The sequence below is a fragment of the Lutra lutra genome, chromosome 12 (assembly GCF_902655055.1).
Source record: "Lutra lutra chromosome 12, mLutLut1.2, whole genome shotgun sequence".
Taxonomy (NCBI): domain Eukaryota; kingdom Metazoa; phylum Chordata; class Mammalia; order Carnivora; family Mustelidae; genus Lutra; species Lutra lutra.
In genome coordinates, this window is record NC_062289.1 from 78,165,083 (window position 1) to 78,178,653 (window position 13,571).

General features: G+C 52.5%; 1 protein-coding gene across 1 annotated transcript in view; it reads right to left on the reverse strand.

Moving 5' to 3' along the window:
- Positions 1–13,571, reverse strand: part of EP400 (E1A binding protein p400) — a 97,074-nt gene that overhangs the window by 68,637 nt on the left and 14,866 nt on the right. The window contains 3 exon segments of the mRNA XM_047696510.1: positions 1,327–1,712; positions 2,229–2,336; positions 3,682–3,772. Of these exon segments, the coding sequence (XP_047552466.1) occupies positions 1,327–1,712; positions 2,229–2,336; positions 3,682–3,772 (585 nt within the window).

Below are 13,571 nucleotides of genomic sequence, written 5' to 3' on the forward strand. Positions count from 1 at the left end.
CAGAGAAGGCAACGCGGCCCCCACAATGTAAGAGGCAAGTCTAGAGCCCGGAACCCGGGGAAGACACCGACGGAAACTCTCTGCACCCAGGGGGTGTGCGACTCCTGTCCCCATCTCACTTGGTCTCCAACTGCGGCTGGCTGCGCTCTTGGAGAGAAAGCTCTAGCGGCACCAGCCACAGCCCTCGTCTCCGTGCTCGGGGGCTGCTCGCCGTCAACAGCGGGGCTCGGAGACTACAGCGGAGACCCTGTGGCCCGTGGGTCCTGACGTGTTTTCAGGTCCCCTCTTTGTGGCCCTTTACAGAAGTCTATCAGCCCGACCCAATCTAGAAGGGGCATGTTTCCATGGGTTTTCTAAGGAGCTGATCCTCTCAACAACAGGGGCAGGTAAAGGAATCCAAGCAAAACCCCAGTGTGGCCTGAAGTTAGCCCTGTACCTCAATAAAACAAAGTACTAGAACCAGAGAAACTTGTTTCCACAAAAGTGTAACAAAAGAGGCGCTGGGTCCCCAAGATACGCAGAGCGCGGCCACGCAGACCTGCACAAAAGGATCCAGAATCCACTGGGGCACAGATCACAGCTACTCCAGTCACCAACCAGGTGATCATGCCAAGTTATTTCAGTCTCTCGAGTCTTTTTATGGTAAAACAGGGATAACAAAGATTGTACACCCCAGAGCTGCTGGGCAGAAAAAATAATGCCAGTAAAGTCTCCCCACGGCGCCAATGCCGAACAGGTGGTGAGCACAAAGCAAATATGACTGCCATCACCCCGTCACCACACAGGGTCAAACCCCGCACGCAGCTCAAAAAAAGTGTCTGGGCCAATGGCGATCAGTAGGGGACGAGGCACATCATGCTACAAACCCAGGAAAGGAAGGCTTCATGCCTTCGCAGAGCACAGAGCACCCAGGAGAGGGAGGTGCCCGTGGGGGGTCCAGCAGCCGGCTGGGCGTGGACAAGCCTCCCCAGGAGCTCGCTGTAGCCACGCAGACTACGGCAGCCCCGCGCTCGCACCACCCCCGTCGCACACTGGTGGGAGGGCGCCTGCCATCCGCCTGCGTCACTGGACACATCAGCCGGGATGACAGCCACGACGCCCTCTGCGTGGCCACCAAACCACCAGCAGCAACTAGCCTGTACTGCTCGCTGGTGTTCCCACAGGGTAACTGTGGCCACAGAGGCGGATAAAGGGACGCTGGGCGACGTACTGGCTCCAAGCAGGACAGCAAGCCACCAGGAGGGCAGGACGGCACACACACCCACGCAGCGCACGCCTCGGCTCGCCTTCCGTTTCTGAGCAACAGGACAGGCGCCCACCAAGTACCTGTGGCTGGGATGAGAGCTGAGCGGCCTGCATCTGAGCCTTCCCAGGCATCGGGGCGTGCAGGGACTGCGGCACGGGCTGCGGCGGCGGCGCTGGCAGCTGGCTGGGCGGGGGCACGGGGATAGAGGCATTCGGCTGTGGCGTCTTCGCAGGGACCTGGAGCTGCACGTGAGGCTCCACCGCCGGAGGCTGCTGAGGAAAGTGCAGTGCCGGCGGGAGGGGCGCGGTGGGGAGGCCAGCGGGGGGCAGCCTGCCGGGGAGCTGCGGCGGCGGGGTGTGCAGGCTGGCGGCGTTCTGCACCGGGGGCCCTGTGGATGGGTCGTACTGCTGCTGGCTTTGCTTCTGTCCAGCAAGCTGGGCGGCTTGAGGGGCCGGAGGCATTCCTCCTGCAAGACAGGAACAGCCCCAGCAGCGCTGAGTCTGCAGCCCCCAGGCTCTCCGCACGCCACAGATCTCCCACCCCGGTGCTCATCACAGACCCGTAGATGCTACCACACACTCCAACGGGAAATGCCACTGGTACAAACGTCTGTTACGTTACCTCTAGTGTCGTAAACGAGCACACAAAGAAGGAAAGAAAGTTGCTTGAGCCCTGCAAGCCAGCCTCAAGCCGAGCAGGCACGGGAACCAGTGCCCCGACCACAGAAGCAACCAAGGAGTGTGCTGGCATGCGAGGGGCAGGATCCCGAGGAGGAAGAGAGGCATGGCTCCCTCAGGCAGAGGGCCTGGCTACACTGGCCCTTGCCCTCGCCCGCACCAGAGCTCAGAGCCGTGTCCCAGCCCCAGGAACCACGTCCACTGCGCAGCCGCGACCGCATGAGTCCCGCCGGACGCTAGGCCTCGAGGCCTCTTCGCTGCACGCGCTCTGAGCGGTAAGATCGAGTGTGGGCACCGGGCCTTACCTTGAGCCGTGGGCATGAGCTGCTGAAGAGGAACCCCTGCATTCGCCCCCGGGTGCTGGAAAACTGGCCCCTGGTGGCCCACCTCAAGCCGAGGCCGCTTAGACGGCTCTAGAATAAGTTTCAGAAAAGGTGCAATTCGATGTAAAAACAACACAACAGAAGTAGAAAAAACATGTGTCAGTGTTTTTTTTTTAATAATCTTTGAACAGGTAGGCCCTTTGGCCCTTCCATACATGAACCAAAATCCGGAAGCCAGAAAAGCTAAGGTCGATGAATACAAGTTCTTTCCATTAGAACTTCGCAAGTGTAAGAAGCAGCCTCATACAAAAGCAAGGGCGGACGGCACCCCAGGAGACCACGGTGTGTGCGGCAGGCGTGTGCGCGAGAGGCTGGCGGGGCCGCCATGCGGAAAGCTCTCCCACGTTCACGGGACAGGCACCAGCGACCAGACACACGGAACAGGCGAAGAGCAAAAAGGGCTCAGCAGAGGCAGTCACGAAAGGTTAATGACATGGCAAGGACCAAGCAGCTGCATCAAAACTGAAGAGCTCCACGGCACACCAGACGAGCCGTGCTCCCCCCGCAGAGCAACAAAGAACAGAGGAGTGATCGTGCTTCACCCACTGACCACAACATGAGAGCACCAGAGACTGGAGACGCGACTACAGAAGGGCCGGCCCTTCTGTAGGGCCACACGCGTTCCCGTGTGGTCTGACCGAGCACTTCCACTCCTAGGAACTTCTCCCTTAGATACAGTGACAAACGTGCCAAAAAAATAAAATCTGGGTTCAATGTTCAGAGAAAGGAGGCCATCAAGAGGAACACTACCAAGGACGTGAAGAGGGCCGGAGCCCCATGCACTGGAGGAAGGAGCGGCTATCAGAAAGAGTGTGGTCCGGGGTGGGCGAGGCGGCCTGGGAAGTAACTGCTGGCAACCAAACAGGGCACAGCGAGCGCACCCACACGCCCTCGGAACGACCACGGGCGACAACGTGAGCGTGCGGGCAGCAGGTCCGGCATGCACACAGACGTCAGCAGCAGTGACCTCTGTGGCTGGGGCACAGGGAGGGAACACGAAAGCAGAGGGACACTCGACTCACAACTTCCTCGACTGCCCCAATCTTTTGTTTTTATAATTCGAAAAAAAATTTAGTTTACAAAAAAGCGATTGACAACTTGAAAAAGAAGGCAGTTTTACCCTCAATCCTATCATGAGGACTAAGAGCCCGCCAGCGCACAAAAACGCGAAATGGAACCTACGGAACTCAGTGGGCAAACTTCGAAGTTCAGTACACACCCATGCAGCCACACAGATGTTCTCTTCAGCCGATCGGCACAAACAAATTACTCTCAAAGTAGAAAGAAAGTCACCAAAACTAAGCACATCAGCATTCATGTGGCCACTACACTGTACGCCCCCTTAGGCCACTCGGGCCAGTGCTCCGGGACGTACCTGCCGGGGTCCCCGCCTGCTGCCTCTTAAAGGGGTCCGTCTCGGCCACACTCGTGGCCCCCGCCACAAGGGGCCCCGCCAGAGCTTGCTGCTGAAAGAGAAAACGGGCACGTGAGAGGCTGATCATGTCGGTGCCTTACAAGACCGGGTATGAACTAAACTATCGTGATTACACCACACACTGGCCTCCCTACTCTCTAACTAGAGAAATGTTAGCTGCGCAGCGTGTGTAACGTACGTTCTTATATAACACGGAATTTAAAGTTCTAACTTACCTCTGGAAGGGAAAAAAAGGACGTGTGGAAGATCTTATTCTGGTTTTAAATGGAGTTTCCTATCAGTGCAGACCTACATTCCCTCAGAAATGAACAGAAACAGCAAAGGACAAGCCAGTGTCAGCAAACACCGGTCCTCAATCCGACACCTGCGCCTCCCTCGGCCACGCTGCCTGTCATCACTTAACCCCCAAAACACAAAAGCTGAAAATTTCTTCCTCCTGGAAAATGACACTAAAACCCTGCCTGACAGACAACACTGTGATCAACCTGGGTCTCCACGATGGCACTGTGGCCAGCGGGCTCCCTACACAGCTGGGGATCCCGGGTAATGCGCGTAAAGGTGATGTCCACTGCTGACACGGGGAGCTTCTGGCACAGACAGGAAGTGGCCGAGTCGGGGCGCCCCACGCCTTCACATCTGTGTACTGTCCCCACAGGACTGCTGCTTGCTAAGGACGATGTGTACCGAGCCCTAGTCGTGAACGCTGCATTCACGGTCCCGCTGGGTCCGCCCTGCTGAACCCAGCACGCCGGATGCTGAAGTCACGCATGCCTACACAAGGCAGTGCCCCAGGGGGGCACCACGCTGTCAGCGCCAGCCACGCTACAAGTCTCCCCTGGGGACAGGTGCAGTGACCGACTGAGGGCAAAGTGAGCGCTCCTATCTACGTTTAGTGAAGATGGGGAGGAAGGAAGAGAGGAAGGGGAAAGGAGGGAGGAAAGAAAAGAAGGATTTGAAAAACACATGGTATGTGATAGCGGTTATCTCTGGGGACAGGATTAGAAGTAATTCATAATTTGTGTATGTGCACTTTTCTAGATCTTCCAAACATCCTACAATGAACATATACTTTTATATCAAAAGAAGCCTTTTTTTAAATAACAGAAACTGACAAAAGGTTCTACGTCCAGAAATGGCCAAGCAATTCCTATCAGACTGCACAGAATCCAGACGGACATGAACTCTGGAGGATGGGACTGGACACCTGCGAGGAAGGACAGGAACGAGGAGAGGTTTACAGCTTCCTAGCACTTGGCCTGAGGGCAGGCCTCAGCCCGTGCTGTGAGGGCCAGCCCAGAACCAGACACACACAGCCTCACTGGCTGGAAGACGGCGAGGACAGAGAGCACAACACCGCAGCAGAGGAAGGCGGAGTCGGCCCGAGAGATGACTGCACACGGGGAGGCCCCGAGTTCCCGCCCTCGTGTCCGGCTGCCTCCTACAGCAGGCACACACAGACTCCAAGCACAGGCCAAGGAAAGCACGCCGAGGTCTCAGGTGTCCTCACTCGGGAGAGTTCCAACTCAAACTCGCTCGCTCCTGAAGCCGAAACGGGCAATACTGCTCGAAGACCGTAACCGAACCCGGTGTCTGCAACATCTCGTTCACAACATCCCAAGTCTCTCCCAGACACAGAGACGCAGGAAAACCCGAGCCACGCTCAGAGCACAGCGCACGGGCACAAACCCCACGCCACGCAAATGCTGGGCTCAGCAGCAGGGACCCCAGTGACTTCAAGAAGCCCAACGACGTAAAGAAAACATACTGCAACGAAGAACACAGGAAAACCGTGACCACAAAGAAGGACTATTAAGAAAGAGAACCAAACGGAGGCGCCCGAACCGAACAACAAGCTCTCTGGAAGACAAGATTCACTGGAGGGAGAAGCAGGGAGCGGAGGCCCGAGAGCTGCAGGCGCGGCGCTGGGAGAAGCAGAGCCGCAGGCCCTGCGTGCCCAGGTGCAGCCCGGCCGGGCGCTGGGAGGACGACAGCCAGGCCGAGCCCAGGGGACACACGCCCACGCGGCCCGGTCACCCCCTCAGGGCTGCACAGCCCCCAAAGGGGATGCAAAGTCTTCTCCGAAATGGTGCTGAGGAACGAGGCATCCACAGGAAAATGCTAAACACTGGATGTTACTGAAATAAACAACCTGCGCTCATCGCAGACACGGGCACGTGGGGCCAGCCTCCCTTCCCCGGCTTCCTGGCCGCTCTACTCTCGCCGTCAGAATGACTCTGCTTTCTCGTACGCTGTCTGGCTGACTGTTCCACTGGGAAAGATACTGCCGTGTTTAAAATAAAACCTGAGGGTGCCTGGGTGGCTCAGTCATCAAGTGTCTGCCTTCAGCTCAGGTCATGATCCCGGAGTCCTGGAATCGAGCCCCGCATCCGGCTCCCTACTCCGTGGGGAGCCTGCTTCTCCCTCTGCCTCTCCCCCTGCTCGTGCTCTCTCAATTGCAAACGATTTCAATTAGCAATCATTTATTAGAGCTCTTAAAAAAGAAAGAGGAAACAGAGATTCTCTGACGGGAACTGAACTCTGAGTGCCCATTTTAAGCGAGCAGCAAACAGACCTTACCCATAAAAGACGGCGGACTTCAAGGGAGTGGAGGAGCTCCAGCAGGAGAAAGAACAGGTGAGGGAGCTGGGCGCCGCTCACGAGAGACAGTCTGCCCCAGAAGGAGGAACCGACCGACTTCCTCGGGATGAAGAAACTGAGACAGTCACAGCAGCTGGCAGTCAGCCGGGGGTAAATCTCAGCCTTTAAATAAACCCAACCACCAAGCAACTATGGACAAACTGGGCCGTGGTCCGCAAGTCTGGGCCTACAGTCAGAGCGGGGACAGGACTCACAGGTGGGGGAGCTCTGGTGCACAGGTCTCACCACATCTCGGCTCGAGGTTCTCCGGCGGTCTCCCTAGGCTCGCCTTGGGCAGGGAAACTGAGGACAGCACAAAGAGAAAAAGCACTTGCCCTGACAGCATGCCTATTACAACAAACCAAGCTGCAGACCTCCACCCAGTCTACACCCACAAGCTTGTAACTATACATGTAAAACAAGGACACACATGTAAGAGCAAGACAGCAGCTGCAGGGGTGTCTGGGTAGCTCGGCAAAGCCTCTGCCTTCGGCTCGGGCCATGATCTCAGGGTGCTGGGGTCATAACCCACGTCCGGCTCTCTGCTCTGCTACTTCTCTCTCTCTCAAATAAATAAAATCTTTAAAAAAAAAAAAAAAGATAGCAATAGTGGGGTAAGGTCACAGAGCTACAACCATTATCCGTTTCCTCTAACATCATAACTACCGAGAAATCATCTCCAATGAGGACGGCTGTTTTTAAAATCTAAATAACAAGGGGACACCAGGGTGGCTCGGTCATTAAGCGTCTGCCTTCGGCTCAGGTCAGGACCCTGGGGTCCTGCGATGGAGCCCCCACATCGGGCTCCCTGCTCTGCAGGGAGCCTGCTTCTCCCTCTCTTTCTACCGCCCCCACCCCGCTTGTGTGCTCTCTCCTGGAATCGAGCCCAAGTCAGGCTCCACGCTCAGCGGGGAGTCTGCTGGAGACTCTCTCCCCTGGCCCTCCCACTAGTACTCTCGCTCTCAAATCACTGAACACAATAAAAATACAAACAGAGCAACACCTGTGCTGCTCAGGCTCGCGCCTCACAGAACCCGGGCCCTGCGCAGGCACCGCTGCCCGAGCTGCGTGTGAGTATCCGCGCTGTGCTCACCTACACGCTCAGCTCCACACACCATGTCCTCTGCCTCTGCTTCCTAGACAACTCCCCACATACCCTTCTGCTCCACAAGGTGTGGCCAAGCCCCACACGCAGCCACACGTGTCAGCACTGGGGCCACCACCTCCTTCCTTACTGACGGCTCTCGCTGACATTGCTGTGTACGAACGTGCACGATCCACTGACCTGTCCTCCCTGCCAACGGACACTCGGTTCTTACGAGCTGGACGCTCTTACAACCAGGGCCACTAGGAACACTATTATACCTGGTTTCTGGCAGACACACTCAAGAATTTCTTACAGCATGCTTCTAGGACAAACGGTCTGCCTGTGCTCACCTCTTCCAGGTCAGGCAAAATGTTTCCAAACATCTGTGCTACCCTCTCATCAAAAGTAGATGAGAGGGGCGCCTGGGTGGCTCAGTGGATTAAGCCACTGCCTTTGGCTCGGGTCATGATCTCAGGGTCCTGGGATCGAGCCCCACATCGGGCTCTCTGCTCAGCAGGGAGCCTGCCTCCACCTCTCTCTCTGCCTGCCTCTCTGCCTACTTGTGATCTCTGTCTGTCAAATAAATAAATAAATTCTTTAAAAAAAAAAAAAAAAAGCAGATGAGAATCCCACTGACCCACAACAGCGGATTCTGTCTGGTTTGATTTCTGGTGATCTGGTGAGCATGACATCAAGTCACAGTGGTTTAACCTGTGTCACCATGGAGGCCACACATTTCATAACCTGACAGGTACTTCTTGCCTTCCGCTGTCCCACTGTCCTTAGGCAAATACTTACTGAGGTGGTCTAGAAACACAGTAACGCATGACACTCCACGAAGCGTTAACAAGAAAGATGCCCAGCTAATACACGTCCCAAAGATCTTAGCTTCAGTCGTGTCAAACTCATCACGGGAAGCATCTAATATCAGGTCCAGATTACACCTCCCCACCAAAGTGGATGGGCCCCCTGCAGAAAGGACTGATTCTGGGCCAGAGGAAGGAAAACACAAGATGAACCTTAGTGTGTGCCAGCAAGGAAGGGCTCAGAGAGTGACCAGAACATGTCAACCGTGCAGGAGGCCCAGCATGAAGGGCTCCATCAGGTCAAAACACACGGTAACAGAAGGGGGGCCCCGGGCAGCAGATGATGGAGGGACATAAAGAGACCTGAGTGGAGTGGGTCAGACCAGCACCTGACAAATTCCACAAGCCGAAACACTTATATCTGTGCCTTCCCCGCCAATAAATTACACCTCAGTGTGATCGAACTCACCTTCTTTACAGACCCAGGAAGAAAAAAATCACACGATGATGCAAATAGGTATAAAAATACCACTTGACAAAATTCACTATCCATTCATGATCAATACTAGAAATAAAGAAATCCCCTTCACCTAGTAAAGGACATCTGCAGAATCTACGGCTACTATCCCACCTGATGGCGAAATACTAAATGTTTTCCCCAAAACATCAGGAAGAAGGTAAGAATAAGTATTCTTATTCACTGCAAAGGCCTGACGGACCACTCCACTTAGCAAACCTGGAAGTCCTCGCCAGGACAAGAAGGCAAAAAAATAAAAACACATAAAAGGCATATAAACAGGAAAAAAAATAATAAATCTTGCTTTTCTTGGCAGACATTACTCCCTATGTAGAAAATCCCAGGGAATCTACAAAAAAGCTCCTAGAACTAACAGACAAGTTTAGCAAGGCTGCAGTACAGGTTCAAATAATCACCCGCATTCCTACACATCTGCAATGAACGTCTCAATTTTTTCTAACAACATACATACAATACAATACCACATACAATACAATAGAAACACTAGAAACACCTGAGTATAAATCTAACAAAATATGTACAGAATGGGCATGCTGAAAACTACATAAAACACTGATGAAACAAGTCAAAAATGACCAAAACAAAGGGAGAGCTACGGCATATTCCTGGACGGGAAGACTCAGTACTGTCAAGGTATCACTCCTTCCCACAGTGGTCAACAGATTCAACATAATCCAAATCCAAATCCTGCAGATATCCACAGAGCAGATTCTACAATCTCTATGAAAATGGAAAGGAACTAGAGTGACCAAAACCATTTTTAAAAAAGAAGAAGAAAAGAAAAAGGTTGAATCACACTGATTTCAAGACTTCTGACAAAGCTACCGTGGCCCAGACCATGTGGCGTTAGCAAGACACAAGATGAAGGCAATTCCAGAGGGTCTAGAAAGAGACCCACACAGCCAGGAACCAGCTCATTTTCAGCAGCGAGGCAAGGTCACTGTGCGGAAACAGAGTGGCCTTTTCAAGACGCGCTGCTGGCACAAGTGGAAATCAACAAGCAGAAGAGCGAACTTCACGTTCGTGTCTGCCACGTCATACAGAACCTGCCTCAAAGGGGATAGTGGACCTAAGTGTGAAACTCAGAACCATACAACTTCCAGGAGAAGATACAGGTTTCTGTGACCTCGGGCTGAGACAAGAGTTTTTAGGATGCCAAAAGCACAATCTATAAAACCGACAAAATGATAAAACAGACCGCATCAAAACCTAAAACTTCTGCTCTGGACAACAGTGTAACAGAGAGAAAGATAAGCTTCAGAACGGCAGGAAAACATCTACAAATCTGTATCTGACAGGGAACCTGCATTCACATCATACAAAGAATTCTCAAATCGAACAGCGACACGCAGGAGTCCGACCTTCCCCAAGACGACTCACAGACAACCGTGCAGGCATGTGGCCGCCACTGGAGAGGAGCAGGCAGGACGCACCGGGGCCTCCCCGCCACCGGGGGCAGCAGAGCGCAGAAGGGCAGGCCAGGGCACCTTTGCCAGTTTTTTAGAAAACTCGGGGCGCCTCGGTGGCTCAGTGGGTTAAGCCTCTGCCTTCGGCTCAGGTCATGATCCCGGGGTCCTGGGATCGAGCCCCGCATCGGGCTCTCTGCTCAGCGGGGCGCCTGCTTCCCTTCACCGCTCTGCCTGCCTCTCTGCCTGCTTGTGAGCTCTGTGTCAAATAGATAAATAAATAAGAAAAGAAAAGAAAACTCGAACCTATACGAGCCTGCCATCTGCCGCCGAGGTCTGAACCCGAACGAAACAAAGGCCGAGGTTCACACACACCAAACTCTCTGTGAACACCGAGGCAGCTTTACTCCTAAGTAAACAATCCAACGTCCCTTCAACGGGTGAGTGGAGACAAAGCGGGGACACCCCTGCCCCCAGACACAGACGCTGGTAAACGGCACAGCGTGGCCGCTCAGCGACAGAAGCCACGGGCAGTATGACTCCATCCAGGTTTCGTTCATTCTGGAAACAGCAGAATCACAGAGGCAGGGGGCACAGATTCTGGGAGGGTGACGGAGCTCTGTTTCTGGACCACCATGGTGGCTACACAACTCTGTGGGTTTGGCACAACTCAACAGAACCACAAACAAAAAAAGAGTGAGTTTTACCGAATTCAGTAAGTCTAAACAAATAAATACTATTAGTGACATAACCCAATAACTGAGATAAAAATCCACATATGACTATGTAAATGGAAGAAAAAGGAAAGCACACCGTTCACGGCAGAATGCCGACTGATTGATGCATTAGGGACAACAGAGCTAGAAAATCCATTCTGCAATCCTGAAGGTGAAAACGGATTCTGGCCAGATGGCGGAATTAGTGGCCGAAAATTTAATGAGATACAGGATATTTAACCGAGTCTCAAAGTATCTTCCCCAGATTATTTATCATTTACCAAAGAAAAACTAAAAACCTTCCATTGCAAAAGCCTGACGGACACCAGCCTCACCAAGCGGTCAGAGTGCGCATCACCAGTCCCAAGACCACCGACCTCACGGCCTCCTAATACGGAAGCATGAGCCGCACACAGCGTCACTTCTGGGTATTCCTCTCAAAGATACATGGCCCAAGTCAGACACAAGGGCAGAAGGCAATCGAGTATCAAAGGGCATTCTACCAAACAAGTAGCCTCAACTCAAAAACGTAAAGGTCATGAAAGACTGAGGAGCCATGCCAGGTTAAAGAAGACCAAGGAGGGAAAGCCTGGGTGGCTCAGCGGGTTAAAGCCTCTGCTTTCGGCTCAGGTCATGATCCCAGGGTTCTGGGATCAAGCCCCGCATCGGGCTCTCTGCTCCACGGGGAGCCTGCTTCCTCCTCTCTCTCCCTGCCTGCCTCTCTGCCTACTTGTGATCTCTGCCTGTCACATAAATAAATAAAATCTTAAAAAAAAAAAGAAGATGAAGACAACGACGACCGAGGAGGCATGACAACTACACCCGACGCCCAACAGGCGATCCCAGCCTAGGGTAAAACCACCACGGCCGACCCTTGAACAAGCCGGGTTTGAACTGCACAGGTCCACTTACACGCAGAGTCTTTCCCCTACAGAACAGTAAATGTATTTTCTCTTCTTCCTTGTGATCTCCTTCTCTCCAGCTTACTTTACAAGCAGAACACAATATATAAAACAAATTAACAGACAAAATACACGCTAATCAACTACGTCATAGGTAAAGCTTCCAGTCAACAGCAGGCTAACAGCTGTTCAGTTTTGGGGAGTCAAGAGCTGTACGTGTGTTGCAGTGCGCGGGGACGGTGCCCCTGCCCTGTGTAAGCGTCCACTCTTATGTCAAGGACATAGTGGTCAAGGACACCATCAGGTCAAGACACAAAAACCACGTATGAGCTTTGGCTTAGTCGTGGTCCTGGCGTGACCCAGACCGTGTCAGGTAAGAGAACATTCTCACGTAAGGCACACAGGGCATCAGACTTACAAGTGCATGACGTGGGGTCTGCAACGGCCTGTCGCCGAGTCGGTGGAGACGTGTGTGTCTACACATACGCCAGAGTGAAAACAACAGAGGCGGACAAAAAGGGCACATCTGGTGAACCCGCGCAAAGGGCACAAAGGAGTTCTTTGGGAAACTGTTTTTGCAACTTTCACATGTGTTAGAAATTACAGCAAAATTAAAAATAAAAACATTGAAAAAAAAAAAAAAAAGGTGTCCCCACAAGATGAAACTAGTCTCCGAAGCAAGAACCATCCGTTCCCTCCTGAGAGAACGTGACCTGTCCTTCCAGGTTCTTGGCATCACTGACTTAACACTGAACAATTCTGTTTCCAAACAATTAATGTTACTCTCAGTCTGCACTCAGTGGACACCCGGGGGGGGGCCTACGGTCCTGACTTCGGCGTTTCTTCCAGCTGCGGAAAATATCAAGTTACCAGCTGCTTAAATCTTTTTTTTCTTGTTCTGTTTTGCACTGTTCTTAAAGATACAGATAGAAGACACAGGAAAGAACCAACATTTAAAACACAGCACACAAGGAACCCTGAGCACACATTCAACAGGACTGTATTAGGTGACATGCATGCGAAGGCTACTACCGCGTCACACTCAACACAGAAAAAATAAGAATGCATTAAGATCCGTGTTGTCATTTACTCATGCAACTTAACTTTATCATTTCATATGCAGGAAGTCTTTTAAATTTTTTAAAAATAAGGAATGGGCTCTGGAAAAAAAATGCTGGAGAGCAAATAGTAAAATTGAAGGTTAAAATATCTGGATGAAGGAAAGTTTGGGATGAGGCTACATTTGAGAACCATCGAAAAGTACCTGAAGCGGTTGCTGCTGGGATGAAAAAGCAGCAGAAACATTTGGCGGAAGCTGGGTTGCTATAGCAACAGGAGTACCAGTCTGCCCATCCTTTCCTGTCACAACCTTTACCTGAGAGAAAATATTTTGAGAAAAAAAGGCAACATAATTTTTAAGACTGCTCAAAATTTTGTCAGAATTTTACTGCTGATAGCTCAGTGATGTCTGGTGTATAAAAATGGAACGCTTTTGCATGAAATCCTGTAAAAGGACACCAAACTGACTTACGGTGGATTTACAACCTAATGACCTCACTCCAGGGCGCATCATGTGGGAACTCCAACTTGAGCTCAGGTTCTGCGACTTCCAACTACAATCAAGACAACGGCAGGCAGCCTCTGAGCAGCAAGGCTCTCACGCCCGCACACGCCATCGGCGTGGCAGCCACCCCGCTGCCCGCCGTGTGTGGGTCTCTCTGAGTGGGAAGGTGCAAAA